This window comes from Arvicola amphibius, chromosome 3 (genome assembly GCF_903992535.2).
Source record: "Arvicola amphibius chromosome 3, mArvAmp1.2, whole genome shotgun sequence".
Classification (NCBI taxonomy): Eukaryota; Metazoa; Chordata; class Mammalia; order Rodentia; family Cricetidae; genus Arvicola; species Arvicola amphibius.
Window position 1 is genome coordinate 78,633,237 of NC_052049.1, and position 16,854 is coordinate 78,650,090.

The window sequence follows — 16,854 nt, forward strand, 5'->3', positions numbered from 1 at the left end:
CATGCTGTGGTGGTCAACCATTCTGTGGTGATTAGCCATTCAGTGGGGATCAACCACTCTGTGGTGGTCAACCATTCTGTGGAGATCAACCATTCAGTGGTGGATCGTCTTCCACCAGGATAAGGGCATCCCCTGACTGCACTCAGCGCAGCACAGAGTTACTGGGACAGCTTCACTGTCTTTCTGGCTTGGTCTCTCTTCTTCTATGCCATCCTCACAGGCACCCTTGAAGTGTGGCTCTGGTTCTGTACAAGCACACGGACAACTTTCCTTGCCCAGTTCCCTTTTCCAACTGCAGCTCAGATTGAGGAAAGGCTGTGGAGAACAGGCTCCTTGCGGTAGATTCGCTGATGGTAACGTGGGAACAGAGCATTGTCCAGGAGCCACTGACAAGGGTGATGTTGCTACAAAGGCAGCACCAGAGCATGCGGCTTCTAGTCTGCTCATCACAGAAACAAGGGTTTCACTCAGAACCTCTCAAGATGATCATACACTCTTTATGTATTTGGCAATATAGTTATAAAAAGTCCAGTATTATCAGCAACTCACTTGAGGTTTAAAGCTGAGAATTCTAAAGTTTAAACTAACATATGTTCAAAATTAGGTAGATTTGAGCCAAAAATTTTCTGGCTATGGAAAATCATTTAGGAACAATATTATCCGAAATAGAAGGAAAAGTGGGATTCCAGATATATGTACCACTTTCCCGCTTACTATTGCCTAGCAGAGTGAATCCAGAGTGAGAAGGGGGAGCAGGCTCTTGAGAGAGAAGGTCTGATTTGTGTCACGTGCTGGTTTCTGTGGTACCAATAACCCCCTATCGGCCACTTCCAAACCACAAAGCCACTATCAGTGAATGCAGAAGTTGGAAGATAAACAGCAGTGGGCTTTAGGCTGCTCAGATGAGCATATCCCTGGCCCTCTATTATGTTTATTCTTATCTCAGAACAAAGATAGATCTGGTGGGGAGTGTCCTTCTCCATCTTCCAAATTAATTAATTAATTTAATTAATCTTTCTTGTTTTTTACTACTAATTAGGGATGTTTTAGTTGGCTTCTTGAGGCCAGGTGATTGAGTCTGGCTTCCTGGGCTGTGACTGCAAGTGTGGTAACACTCTCATTAGGTGACGAAAATGGCCACGTGCCTAACCTGTGCGGCGTGAAAGGACCATGGCCTATGGGGGGATGCTTACAGATGGTCACGTGACTGCCCTCCAGGGAAACGCTGGGTGCTGAGTCTCTGGTATCTGAATGTCGCCTTAGGAATGCACAGCTGAGGGAGTGAAACGTGCCTGTGTGCCTTCCCTGAGGGACCCACAACCTCTGCACCTGGCTTTTCTTGGCTCATTTTCTCTCTATCTTATCACTACTCGAATCCCAGCCACAAATGTGTGGTGTTCCATGAGCCTTCCCATACAAACACCACCCTTGTGGTAGCCTAGGAGACCCCCTGACATAGAGTTTGAGATCATCTCTCTGAAGATGTGGCTGCTGTGTACAATGCCATTCCTATCAAGGCCCCTGCAGTGGAGACTGGGGGAGAGAAGAGAAATAATTGTCTTTGCCAATTTTCAGTGTTAGATGCTCTTAGATATTACTGTACAATAGAATTTCAGCACAACAAAGATTCTCTGAGGGAACCGTACCTCAGGGCTATGACAGCTCCCTTCTTTCCCACAGATGGAGCATAGGATGGAGAAGGGTGTTTCCCACAGATGAGCACAGGCTGGAGAAGGGTGTTTCTACCTCAAGATGAACTCCCTTGGACTAGAGGCTTACTAGAAAACACTTAAGTCAGGGAAAGTGACTCACACCCATAATAAGAACATTCAGGAAACTGAGGCAGAAGGATTGCTGTGAGTTCAAAGCCAAAGCAAAAGGACATTCTTTAGAGAGTAGGACTCTGTCTCAACAGATATAAAAAAAAAAACAAACAAAAAAATTTGCTTATAATCCTAGTAACAGGTGTTGTCTATTTCTTACAGCGAAGTGGAAGAATATGATTTCCAAACTAACAGCGAACACTGGTGATGATGTCTCCGCAGCAGGCGTGCCCTGTTTCGTACATGGCAAAGGGACTATAACAAAGGAACAGCCACATTCTGCTTTAAGGCCTCTCTTTAATGTCAATATGTTGTCTTGGTGAGAAGGGGAAGAAGCCTCCAGGACTATTTGCTGGAGCACACCCCCTCCAGGAGAAAATATTTGTGGTGGACTCAGAAAAAAATGAGCAAGTTTAGAGTCGGCGAAGATAAATGAGGAACTGAACTGGAAAACAATAACAACAAAACAAAAGTCACAGTTGGATGTGGTGGTACAGGCCTGTAATTCCAGCTGGCTAAGGCATGAGAACTCTTAGGAATTCAAAGCCCACCCCTGGACTACATAGCACATTCTGTCAGGGTTACACAGCAAGGGCCTGTTGAGAAATGGAGGGAGGGACAGAGACAGGATGGAGAGAGAGAGAGAGAGAGAGAAAGAGAGAGAGAGAGAGAGAGGGAGGGAGGGAGGGAGGGAGGGAGGGAGGGAGGAAGGGAGAGAGAGGGAGAGAGAATGAGAACAAGCAGTTATGTTTAAAGATTTATTTATCTATTTATTTATGTGTGTGCCTGCATGAATTTATGGATCAGCACATGCATGCAGCAGGAAGGCCGCAGGCTGCTGAATTTCCTGAGACAGGAAGTGCAGACAGTTGTGTGCTGTCACATGCTGGAAACGAAGCCCAAGTCCTAGACAAGAGCGGTGGTTGCTCTTAGCCATTGCGCCAGCTCCCCAGCCCCAGAAGTCGATGTGGACTGATCAAAGTGTTGGTTACTAAATGTCTGGTCTGGCATGAAGTACAAGCACAGTTAAAGTAGAAATGACGAGTGCATGCAGACCACATCCTACAGACAAGGCAGAGATCTGGAAGGACCCACGCTGTGGATCAAGAATATTTGTGTGAGGACAAACTGCATCATATGAGATTAGATGGTGGGCCTGGTTGCATGTAAGATATGTAAGATACATTTATTTATTTATTTATTTATTTATTTATTTATTTATTTATTTGCAGTCATAGCAAAAGTAGCTGGTGCACTTCCACATAACAAAGGGAAATTGAAAGATATGGGATGGCTGGAAAACAAAAAAAAAAAAACTAAGTATGAATTTTATTCACCCAAGAAACAACACCAGCATGAATAGGTCACTGAAGAAACGAAGAGAACTTTTAGGAAGAGCTTCATACCACTTAGGAGTGGCTGGCTGTCCTGGGAACTCTCAGCAGTGAAAATTGCCCAGGCATAGTAGGATCATGGGCTTGGATACAATTGCTATACACGGTATGTGTACCCGTGCCATCACTACTGGCCTTTAGATCACAGGTGCTAGGGATGCAAACACAGGTCTTCATGCTTCCACAGCAAACACGTTGCCCTCTGAGCCTCTCTCGGGTCCCAAACACATAAACAATTCTGATAGCCATACAATTTTGAGACTCTCTATGTGGTTTAATTATTCTTTTGTACCAGACATATGTCTGTAACTATTGATACTGTGGGTGTTTGGTCTCTATAAGAGTTATAAACTCCATAAGTTCATCTCTGATCATTTCTGCAGATCAAACTCTTAAGAGTAAAAATTGTGTCAATTACCTGGTACATTAAAATCTGTGAAATAATGAAGTTACACCAAGAATATTCAAAATTTAATGTTGTATGAAGAAAACAGAGTATGACCACAAACTGGGCAGGTGGATGTGGGGGCGTGGTAGTACCATCAAGTTCAACATTTGGGAGGCAGAGGCAGGTGGATCTTTGTGAGTTTTAGGATACTTGGTGAGATCCCATAAAAAAAGAAAGGAAGCAAAGAAGGGACGAAGGAAGGAAGGAAGGAAGGAAGGAAGGAAGGAAGGAAGGAAGGAAGGAAGGAAGGAAGGAAGGAAAAAATTTTCATGTCTGCTAACAACAGATTTTTCTTATAATGGAAACATCTTATTAGTCTGCCTTGTTTAGCCCCTGGCACAAGAAAACAGTGTGAGGGTTTACACGTCTTCTTTGATCATCCAGTCTTGAATCCATAGCTGGTTTTTCATTGATTTGCAATTGCTTCTCATATATGAGAGACAGAAACCCCTGTGTTGTGTTGTATAAACTCCCTAATACTTTGCCATTTAATTTGGTTTAATGTCTTTCAAACTCAGATATTTTTATGAATTTCTGCTCTTCTGCCTTGTCTTCAGAATGTCTTCCTTTTGTTTCATTTTGGAAAGGAATCATTCATTTAAATATCAAATGGTAATTTTTTCCAACCAAAGTTAAGCCTCTGATCTTAATGGGTCTGGCTCTAATTTTCTCAATATTTACCTCAATGGTCTTTTTAGTTGGCGACTTTGGAATTCTGTCATTACAAACTGGCCTTTTCCTGAAGTGCAAGCCCCTAACTTTCTTTCTTTTTTTTTTCTTTTTTTGTTGTTTTGTTTTGTTTTTGTTTTTTTTTTCTCATTTTTTTATTCAAGATTTCCATCTCCTCCCCTTCTCCTCCCCCTTCCCTCCCCTCCCTTCCACCCATACCCCCACTCCACCCCTCTCCAAAGACAAAGAGCCATCAGGGTTCCCTTCACTATGTTTAGTCCAAGGTCCTCCCAGCTCCCCCTAAGTCCAGGAAGGTGAGCAACCAAACTGACAAGGCTCACAGTGAGCCCATCCATGCTGTAGAGTTCATGTTCATTGCCGTTGTCCTTGGTTTCTCAGTCCTCCTCCACCATCAGCCACATTCAGAGAGTCCGGTTTGGTCCCCTGTTCCATCAGTCCCATTCCGACTGGACTTGGTGGTCAGATCTAACGGGAAGCCCCTAACTTTCTGACGAAAATGAATAAGGAGGCAGCTGTGCAGGTGAGAAGGCATATGGAGGCCCTTCAAGAGCTAAGAATCCCAGTTCTGCCCTGGGAAGAAGCAGGTGATGGCACTGGAAGGAAGCCATGTGACAGAACTAGACACAGGGGGTGACTTCTCTCTAGAGCAGGTCTGACTCCTGGAGGAGCAGCAGGAGAGGCTCCTCGCTGTGTTCCCACTACTCTAGCCACGCTCCACTGAAGCAGCTTTAACACAGCTTCAGGTGAGCTGCGCTGGGGTAGTGCTCCCTGATAGCTCCTGTCGCACCTATCGGAAAGGGACATGGGATGACATGGCCAACATGGGATCTCCTCCAATCACCAGTTATTTACAGAAGTCCAGCAAAACACCCTGCTTTTCTCTTGTCCAACGCACCTAGGGCCACTAGTGAGGACAATATTAATACCAAGCTAAGCAAGTGATCAGAGAGAATAGAAAAAAAACTGTAAAAAATGTGGAATCAAGGAACAGTTACAGTTTCCTGGAGAGGATGTAGGTGCTCTCTCACTAAGCACAGTCCTTATATGTGAAGATTCTGAACTTAGACCATGCTCCCTGACATGGCTGGCCCTTGCGATGGCTCTCTTTTGACAATTACAAAGGGCTTGTTCTGTATGACTACATCTATGTCCATAGTAGAAACATTTCTCTCCAAATTTTATTCTACTGCAATGGACAGTGGGGGTTAAAATATTTGTAATACACACATAATCCTAAATTATAGCAGGCAGTGCCAAGTCTTTATCGCTTTAGATGTGGCCAAGAAATTTAAGAGCCATTCCAGGTCTGCTTAGTAGCAGGGGTCTTCCATTGCACTTTGGTCACAAGCTCCTCACCAGTGTACAACCATATATTGAATTATGCTTTCATTTCATCGTGTTAACAATAGAAGGCAAAGATTTAAATGAACTCCTATAAAATACCAAGTAAAACAAATTTCCTAATATTAATCAGATCTTAAAAATTATTATTATTTGTATTTTTAATTTTCTGTAAATGTATGTGTGCCGGCATGAGCATGTATGCATCATGTGTGCGCAGTGCCCACAGAGACCGGCAGTAGGTGTCAGATCCCCTGAACTAGACTAGGGTTAGATGTGATTGTGAGCAGCCTGACGTAGGTGCTGGGAACTGAATCCAGGTCCTCCGCAAGGGTCACCACAACTGCTGAGTCAGATCTCCGGACCCTATGCAGTTTTAAAGGACACTGGATGTCTTCAAAGAAAATGTGAGCATGGACATTCCTGGCCCTTTGCTGACACTGTCTAGCTTTGTAAGCCTCTAAGCTGTCAAGCAGACAATCTGCCTAGACTGAGAAGAAAGTGGATTAAGAGGAGTGAGGGGAGAAGAGGATCAGGTTGAACTTGAAAAGCAGTTCAGAAAGGGAGGCAGGTTTCCTGGGAGAGGGCTTGGGTGACCTTTGGAAAGGTTTTCCACTATGGTGTCTGCAAACACAGATGGGAAAGAGGCTACGGCAGACAGCCTCACCAACAGACTCTGGGGTCCTGAGCTGGTGGAGGCCTCAACACCTCTCCTGATCTGACAGCGCACTGCACTCCACACATGGGGCTCCAGGGGTGTGCCTCACAGTTTTAGTGCCCTAAGATGCCAATGGCAACAGAATTGGAGCTTTTTTTCTAACAAAACTCCTTCTTACTGAAACTGGTGCTGCAAAGCTCCAGCCCTTCTTCATGGCTGCCTTGACTGCTCCAGCCCTTCAGGGCTGCCCTAGACTGTGTTGCCAACACTCAGCACATTACCAACGGCAGAGCAAAAGCTATCATTATTTTAGAACAAGGGAAGACAGAGATTGCTAGCAGGCATACAGCAGTTAAAAGCTCTAAAACAAATTGATGTAAAGCTATGAAGATTTCAGAATATGCAGTTGTCTGTCTTTCCTTCCCACTGCTGGAACAAAGCCTTAAAAAGTCATGTCACCCACAGTTCAACTTTAATTTAGTGACTGCTGTATGAACTTGATTGATTCTGTCTGTTCAAGTGACGTCCAAGAAGAAAAAGAAAGACAATCTTGTTTCAAGCTTTTTTTTTTTTTGAAGGAAATACTTATCTTAGACATAAAAACCCATCACCGCTAACTGCCACACAGTATAGTTGCCCAACCATGCTATGCATCACTACTATCGTTTAAAAGGAAGCAGCGGGTGCTTGGGCTACCTCCATGCTGGGCATCCTAAGTCACAGGACTGAATGCACACACTTACTTCTTGCAAATGAGACTCCTTCTTCTTGGCTGACAAATTTAAGTGCTTGTCCAGAATGGAGTAGTACTTTTCGCTCTCTTTGTCGAACTTCTTTTTTCCATCCTAGGGACAGGAATTCCAACAAAATCAGTCAGATCAGAGCATCGAGGGACCACCATGGTCTCCAACCTCACCGAGAGTCCCACCTAGTGAGGTCAGGACCTTAACAGACAAGGAAGAAGGAGGTGAAACACCATTAGGTATGCATTCTCCTCTAGAAGTGGCTTCCCATCCCTTGGGAAAGAATGTGTTCTTCAGCCATGGTCCTTTGGGTCCCAGGAACTGTACACTGAGAAACAAAGTGAGGCCAGAGCAGAAAAGTCACAAAGGCCTGTAACCAGCTCCCAGAAGATTCTGTCATCTTGTATGGCTGAAGTGTGGTCAAGATGAAGATTTCTAAATTCTGGTTTTGGCAATTCAGATCAGTTAAGACATAACCAGTTTAGAGATCACCCACATAGTTCTTCACAAAGTTATTCTATCCCCAGCTAGAAAAACACGTGTGACTCTTCACTTCCCTTTCCTTGTCCTCCCATCCCATCTCCGTGCTCTTTTCCTTTCCTCCCCTTGCTTCTCTGTCTTTTCTTTTCAACCATCCATTCACCCTTGCTCGTGTTGCAGACTGGAACTTGTTATGAAAACCAGTCTGACCAGGTGCAGTTTGCAGCCACCCCCTGTCACTGCCCACAGTGTAGTTGACTGACTGACACTTAATAGGAAAGAGATTGGTGGTCAGTGAATGAACTCACCTTCATACCAGTGCAGTACGGGGGGTGAGGGTGGCGGCTGGGCAGTAACAAGAGTGCCACGTGCAGCCAACTTCTGATATTTCAATATCAAATATCTATATCATATCTCCTGGATGTGACTCTGATAGCTGTCATTCTCTTTTTCTGAAATGTTTTCTTTTTCTTTCCCTTTCTTCTCGGTGATGGTGGAACTGTAAACAGGCTGACCTTTCATGAAGAAAGTGAAGATCCTTGCTTACATGGAGGTGTAAATGTAGGAAACACTGAAGTGAGTGGACACATCCGGGCACAGCATCACCAGACACTCTGTGCACCCAGGAAACCTGCTCTGTTTGTGAGTTCATGTGAAACAGCTTCATGCATAAACTGACTTGGCTGTTTCAATGTTTCCCAAGCTGCAGCCTTGACCAGGTAAAGCAGAGGCAAGTGTTTCACAGTTCTCTGGCTTCCTTCACCTGCAAAGTCTGGACTCTCTGACAGAGCAATTCTGCAGTGAGTGTGAACAAGGCCTTCTTCAGCCCATGTGTAAAGTTACAGAGAAGTGAGATTGACTGCTCTCTGGGGATGCCTCTGGACCTGTCCCCAAGTGCAGAATTTGCAAGTGAACAGGTAGCAGAGTGGACTGGGAGGAGTGAGTACAGTTCTGCTTGGCCACCTGAGCTGAGCTTTAGATCTCTTTGAAGCACTGATATATACACTAAATATCTGCACAGTGCAATATTCCATCTGGGAAGAGGGGAGGAAAAGGCCAAGACCAGATAGGTGTGGAGGCACAGATCTGGAATCCCAGCACTTGGGAGCCAGGCACCAAAGCCAGCCTGAGTCATAAGGCTCCAAGAAATAAAAAAATAAATCAAACATCACCATCTCTAAGGCTATTTATGCCTCAAGAGAACTTACAGTATTACCATAAGAAATACAGTGGAAAAATAATAGTATTTCATTGAAGAAAAGGATGAAGCCCCTAAACAACAAAGGATATGGGAAATACATCCCTCCTGAGAGATTGCTGTGGTCATAGACCACACTTCCACTCCTGAAGTGGTCACCTGGCTGGATGTATCCCCTTTCTGTCCTATTCTTGGTGGATATTACTGTTTAATCTGCCATTTCATGCCTGCAACCTACCTGCCCATCCTATTCTCCTTATAATGCCTCCCCCCACCCCCGCCACTCCAATTCAGTTCCTTGTTCTTGCTCAGCCCTTTCTCTATCATTCACAGAATTTTCAACTTGGGCCTATGTTCATCTACTTCAGTCTTAAACTACATGAATGCTTTAACATGGAGACTTCTGCAGCCACGTTCAGTGTTCTGGTGGAGAAGCAGTTCATGTCCATGCCCATCGGCCTTGAAACTGAAGAGCAAGTGAGTGGGAGGGAGCGTTCCTGGACATTCCTTCCTAAACATACAGCAGCTTCCACTGACACATCTGCAAGGCTGACAGACTACAGTGGTCAGTCATCAAAGAGGGTTTGGAACCCAAATATCTTAGGTCATAGTCCACCTAATAGCCATTCATCACATTCTTCTCTCTGTGAACTCATATCTTTGTGAGCTTTAGATAAGGACTTTGGCATGTATGAGCAGACACATGGCCTCCCCAAGACAAATGCCTAAGAATCCCATCGGATGGCATCTTAGGCCATAACAAAGATTTCCTCATTTTATCTTATCCTACCTACTTGGTGTTTCTACCTTAATTTATGGCTTTCTTTGTTTTATTACTACAAAAACTTTATTAGACTATTACTATATTAAAAATGAAAATTTTTAGACACCTCAATCAGGATTCCTTAGCCATGGTCAGTAATATCTGATTCTTTCCATATCCTCTATTGGGGAAGAGTTCTGTTTTCATATTGGCAAGAGGAAACAGTAGATATTTAATGAGCAAATAACATTATTTTTTTGTATTGGTGGGCACCACACTTGAATAGGGATCTTCTAACTGTTCAACTGTTTCACAAGACGCAGGAGGACATTCTATAAATGACCTGTGACTGTTTAACTCAGCCCTGAGGATGCCTAATATCTGTGGATGAGCAGCTGCATGGAGGACGGCTATTGGCTGACTCCTTCCATTGGACAAAGGGGCTCACAGTCTCAGTAGGCATTGAAGGGGAAGGAAATGGGTTCAGGAAAGGATCTCAGCTGCTGGGGGTGGGGAGACACTAGAATCTTTGTTTTCACTCAGTGACTGGTGACATTTTTGGAAATGTTAATTTGATGTCATTACATCAGCATATCTGGCAACACAAAGATCAATCCTAGAACCACTTCTTCTGTTTTTATTTAAACCCTGGCCTAAGAGCTGGATAAAAGACCAGACCACATAAAGGAGACTCTAACGTAGGAAGTGAGTCCTGGAACAAAACACAGTAGCACCCCTATGTGCAATCCATGTCCGCCTACGAGCTATGGTTCACCATTATGTAGTGCAGGTCTTTCAGGACTGATGAGCATGACCCCAGAAACGACATCTTGGGTCTGGGGTGACTAGTTGCAGTGAACATCAAATGAAGAATTTTCCCTGAAACCAGTGCTGAGGAGGGAGAATTGATCATGACACTTTTTATGTATGTAATCAAATGATCAATGTCTTCTTAGTGTTATGGCAAGATAAAAAAAAAAACCTACCTATTTATTATTAGGACACTTTCCTAAAAGCTACTTTATATTAGGTCACCATTTACAATGAAGGCAGTGAAAAAGATGACTTGATGGGCAGAGAAACAGTGGTGGAAGGGCCTACTAGATAAGACACTGTGGGTATATATGAAGCACCACAGACAGCTGGACTGTGCTTAGCATCTTTGTTGGGGCAGATATGTATGTATGGAAACTCACAGACAGATAGACAGACAGACATGGAGATGAAGGATATAAATTCTCCATAAAATGATCCAAAGTTTCCGTCCAGTTCTGTGAGCCCACAGCAGCTAAGAATAGTGGCCATCAGCAAATCCGGCAATCTGCTGCTCTCCCAAAGCACGAAGCATGGACTCTGCAGAGATCCCTGATCATGAAGTCACTGTGGCCGGACCACACCTTCTCTTTACATAGTGACTGGGGTGCTGGGGGATTCATGACAGTTCAAACTCCAAATCCCAACTTCACTATCAGAATGATTATTTATTACAAAAAATCAAATAATTGCAAAATTTCAGGCATACCATAAAAGATTAAAGCACACTACTGTTAAAACAAGGCTGACTCACAGTTTTCTGAGGCTGCAGGAGGACACTGTAAGGAACAGTATGGTCGTTTGAATGAGAATAGACCTCATGGGTTCATGTGCTTAATAGCTGCTCCCCAGTTGATGGAACTGTTTGGGAAGGACTAGGGGGTATGGTCTGGTTGAGGGAGGTGTGGCACTGGGGCAGGTTTTAAAATACTCATGACACTCCCAGTGTTTCTCTCTGGGTGTCTCTGACTAAAGACCAAAACATAAGCTCACATTTGTGCTGCTGTCATGGTGTCTGCCATGAAGGACATGAACTCATGCTCTGAAACTGTAAGCTCCAAATAAACTCTTTCTTCTATAAGTTGTCTTGGTCATGGTGTCTTATCACAGCAGTAGAAAGATAAGATAAACAGACCTAACTATATTTAGATAATTCAAATTTTTAAAATGCAAATTTAAAAAATGATACCTAATCATGTTTTCTCATTTTATAGAGTTGGGAAAGGAGAGTTGGAGACAGAGTTTTATACTGTATCCCAGGCTACCCCAGAACTCAGTATATATCCCAGACAACAATGGCCCTGCTTCAGCCAGTTGTATTATTTAGTATGGAAGACTACTATAAAAACCTATTAAAACAGCAATATTGGCAACTTTCAGTTACAGCTCAAAAATCAAAGAAATGAATAAATATTTTAAAATTTATGCTACAAATTGAATTCAAATTTAGGATTGATTCTTAAGATTATTTCAGTGCTACAATTGTAACACAGCATCATAAAATTTCCCCTAACACTAAGTTTTCATTGCTTTTGTAGACATTGTCTACTGTGCAGGAGCTATGTGCTCTGAGCCATCAACCCAGCAGAGTGCTGATAGGAAGAATACCAACAGGCGTGGTTCTTCTGCAAGATACAGAGTCTTGTTTCATTTTACTTTTTATTTAATTTCATTTTATATGTTTGGGTGTCTTGTCACATGCATGTCTGGTGTCCATGGAGACCAAAAGAGGAATCAGATCCCCTGGATCTGGAGTTACAGAAGGTTATGAGCTGCCATGTGGGTGCTGAGAATTGAGCCCAGGTCCTCTGCAAGATTAAGAGGTACTTTTAACTACTGAGCCCTCTCACCAGCCCATGGATTTAAATAATCATCATGGTAGGCATTGGCACACAGGTGTGACTAAGACAGCCCCACAATCACTTCCAGTTGGACTTCTCTTTCAGTTTTTGTTGTTACTGTTGAGACAGCATCTACTACCCCCCTTTGACCTTGACTTTCTTTGCTATTGAGAATGAACTCCAAATGCCTCATCCTCCTGTTTCAGCCCCTGGAGTGCTAAGATTACAGGGCTATGTCATCTGTCTTGCTTCTCCTGAGGGTGGGATTCATATCCTGTTCACAAGGACAGAGAGCCTCTTCTTTCTTTTTTTTAAAGATTTATTTATTTATTATGTATACAACATTCCTTCCATGTGTGCCTAGAGGCCAGAAGAGGGCACCAAACCTCATTATAGATGGCTTTGAGCCACCATGTGGTTGCTGGGAATTGAACTCAGGACCTTTGGAAGAGCAGCCAGTGCTCTTAACCACTGAGCCATCTCTCCAGCCCCAAGCCTCTTCTTTCCGACATATAGTTTACAAGGTTCCTTGACCCAAGGCATCATCCCAGGCAGAGGCCCTCTCAGTTGAAAGCATCAGTGTACCTTACACAATAACATGTTTCCAATGGCTAAATGTCTCAGTGGTTGCCAGTCATCAAGCCATTACCCACCAACTCCCTCATCTCAGTCTGTTAACACATACTCCTGAAAGGCTTCTTCCAGAGTAGTTGTACCATCCTCATTCCCCATATTGCTCCTTTCTAGTTATATCGGGATGAGTAAATGATACTCACTGGAACAAAGCAATCTCATATTTGGCCATAAAATGGTGTCCTATATATGGGACAGAATAATAAGCAAATAGGTATAGACAGTACAGACATGAATGAAGTCTCAACATACAGAATAGGAAACCCAAAATGTAATAAGGATTGGAAGGAATGCTCAAGCTTATTAAGAGAGAAAAACAAATGAATCCACAAGCTGCTTATATTAGAACTATTAGAAACTGACAAACATTAGAAAATTGAATGATATTGGCTGGCAAGGTTGCTCAGTGGATAATGGTGCTTGCTGCCAAGCCTGATGACCCAGGTTTGATCCCTAGGACCCACATGGTAGAAGGGAAGAACTATCTCTCTCTACTTGTTCTCTGATAATCTACACACTCTGTAGCATGCATGCACCCCCCACCACACACACACAAAGAAAAATGAGTAAATAAATGTTAAGAAATGTGAATGCTAACATATAGGTGCACACACGGAGATCCAGGGCTCTGGTCTCCTCCTTCTGAGACTGTCTGCATAGGCACAGCAATTTTAGAGAATAGGGTTGTCCTATCCATCCCAGACAGACATGGCTCAAAAATAAGATCTGGGTGATTTTTTTTTAAGGTCATGCTGACATCTTGCTCATGAGTTTGGCTTTCATACCTCACTAATTTGGGCCATTTCCCTATGTTTATGTTTGTGTGGTATGCATATACTTGCACACATACCCATGCATATGTGCATACTCACACGTGTATGTGCATGGAGGCCACAGGTTGACTTTCAGTGTTACCTTGACAGCTTTCCGTCTCATTCACTGGAGCAGAGTCCTTCACTTGAGCCCAGAGCTCACTGACAGGTCCAGCTAGCCAGCTCGCTCTGGGGATCCCCAATCTGCCTTTCTAGTGCTGGAATTTCTTGCACCCCCTGGCCATTTGCTTGGATTTTTGCAGATCTGAGCTCCAGTACCCACCTTTGCACACTCACCATTACACAGTGAGCACTGTAGCCAGCGCACAATCTTCACACCTAATCTTGGTTCCTTTACCATGTCATTTTACAGCTGCTACCTATACTCTGAGATGACCACGACCAGGAGAAGTAAGGAACAAATCTTCCTTAGAGTGGGTAAAGAACAATCTGCCTAGCCTGTGAGCAGATATTATCAGAGAATCATCAGAACAAGGTCAGGGGTCACCAGGAGCATTGTGGGAAATCATCATCAAGCCTGTGTGGTCCCAAAGCCCAGGCTGTTTGCACAGAAAAATGCAGCAAATAAACCACAGAAGCTTCTCTTTCTTCTGGAAGAATGTGGGGTGGTGTTGGGTCAGAGGAAGAATGAGAGAGCACAAAGAGGCAAGAGAGAAGAGATCAAAAGGAAAGGGCGGAAGAAACGGGATGAGTGGCAGCGATGACCATGGCACCAGGAGCTGCTGCAGTTCCAGGCACAGGAACGCTGCAAAAAGGGCAGGAGTGCCCATCTTCTCCCACCCCTGTTTGGTCTGTGTGGTCTGCAGTCAGGACAATGGGAATGGGCAACATTATGGATAAAATTACGGTTGTGTAACTCTGCATCCCAGTAGGATATTTGGAAAATAACTCTGGGCTACTGAGTTCTCAGATGTCTTAATTAGTCACCCAAACTTTTTTTTCACACTAAGCATTAAAATTTCCCTTCGGTTTGCAGATGGCTAACTTGGGTAAACCTGGAGCAACAAAATAATCTGATAAAGGTTAACTCGAATACTTGGGACAGGAACTGTGTGAGCCTGGAACTCAGGAGGTGTTCTCTTTTAGTCTCCAGCGACAAGCAATAGCAGGTGGAAGTTCAGATTTTCTATTGTATTACTTCTAAAGCTGTTTCAGGTAAAATCTCTTAAAAACAGAGGCTTGGAGGAAAGTTCCTGCTAAATCGCGCACGTGTCTGTGTGTGTGTGTGTTTGTGTCTGTGTGTGTGCATGTGCGTGCTTGTGTTTGTGTAGTGTATGTGTGTGTGATGCAATCCTTAGGCAGCAAAATGGAGGGGAAATGGATGTAAAAGCAGAAAAGATAGCCAACAGAAGGGTCAATGACCAAGGTAGGTAGCCGCTGAAGTACGAAGAAGCAGTTGTTATACTTATGCTGGCCTGCCCTGTCACCTGGGTACCTTGTTTCTTTAGGAGACAAGCTCTGCCCATTCCCTATCTCCCTCTTCTAGTTGAGGCAGGCTGATCTCCTGCCTCCTCTCTTCCTTTTTCTCTCTCTGTCCTTTCTTCTTCTGAAGAGGCAGCCTCTGCCTTCTCCTACTCCCACTGTTTCCTCTGTTTCTCTTTCTTCCTCTCTCTCCTCCATATCCCCTTACCCTTACACACTCCGAACACCCACAAATAAACTCATATCCAAGCTATCTTTGTATGGCATATCTGTCTGTCTCCCACTCTCCACAGCCTCTTTCACCCACTGTGGGACCTGCCAGGGTCACCTGCGCAGCCATAAATCATAAAAATTACCATGTGCTCAACAACACAACCTATTTCCACCCACACCCTCAGAAGCCATCACACCTTGGTGCATAGCAAGGGAGCAACACAAGCGTCTAGCTGCTTCCTACTAATCAGGTTTTGTCTTGAGCGTCAGGAAACCTAATGCAGTTCAGATGCTCACAGCACCAGCTCCTGGAGCTGCAGGGAAACCAGGGCGACAGCGTGATGTCCAGTCTAGAGGGCAAGAGGGGCCAGGGAAAGTTAGGTCCTCACTCAAAACCTGTGGTTCAGAAAAGGCACACGTGGAAGGTACAAGTGGGGAGATCCCGAGGCCAGGGCTCCTCAGGAAGCCAGGCCTAAGGGATAAACTGAGCCTGGCACCAAAACGCATAAGGCATTTATTTGCTAGACATCATCTTGATGACTTCACAATAACTTGAAAATGGCCCTTCAAATGACCTGCAAGCCTGTTTACAACCTTCCCTTGATTCCGTCTGTATGCTTTCTTATCATGGGCCATCTGAAAATATTTATAGATAAGAAATGATATTATCAGGATTCCAGCTCTAGAGGTCCCTGCTAACGAACTGCTATGTTCATCAGAGTGGTGGAGTCTCCACTAAAACACAGTGCTAACAAGATTAATGGAACTGCTTAGCTTCCATAGTTAAAGGAAAGGAGAGAGAGAGGGGGAGGCAGCAATGATCTTCGGGGCACTGTCCCCCCTCAGTACCAGCTTGTATAATCAACGTCCCCTTTCTGATGAGCTCCGTTTCACAGTAACAGAGACTCTGAATGGTTGTGGACAAACAGGTACCAAGAATACAGACCACATTTCCCAATCCTTAGAAGACTGGTAACTGTGAGAACAACATTGGGAGCAATTTCTAGAAACTTCCTAAAAGACCTGTGTCTCTTCCCACCTTCAGTGCCGCAGGGAGAGGACATAGTCCCAACGTGGACTGTAAAATGACCTTGCCCAGCTCTGATTTTCCTTTATTGACTTGAGTTTTTAAATTTGTGTGTGTGTGTGTGTGTGTGTGTGTGTGCACGTGCGCGCGTGCGTGCGCTCGCGCATGTACACAGACACATGCATACATACACACTCACAGAGGTCAGTTGGAGTATCAGATCCTTGTAGCTGGAGTTATAGGCAATTATGACTTTCCTGATGTGGGTGTAGGCTCCAAATTCCCATACCACCTAGAGCTGTGAGCATCCTTAACTGAGAGTTATCTCTCCAGATCTCTCCACTGACTTTTGATACAAGGATGGCTGGACTTTCATCAAAAGGACGAAAGACTAAAGTGTTAAGACTCCTTGCAAATAGGAAACCCTTTAGAAGTTTGTCATGGCTGAACCTTGCGGGCTGGGCAAACAAGCCCTGGGGCAGAGCTGGTGTGTCAGTGAGTGGAGCTCTGGTCTAGCATGCCTGAAGCCTTGGG

General features: G+C 44.2%; 1 protein-coding gene across 1 annotated transcript in view; it reads right to left on the reverse strand.

Annotated features, from left to right (window-relative positions):
• The window catches only part of Arhgap42 (Rho GTPase activating protein 42), a 215,109-nt gene that overhangs the window by 53,178 nt on the left and 145,077 nt on the right, over nt 1-16,854 (reverse strand). Inside the window, 1 exon segment of the mRNA XM_038321482.1 lies at nt 7,098-7,199. Coding sequence (XP_038177410.1) covers nt 7,098-7,199 — 102 coding nt within the window.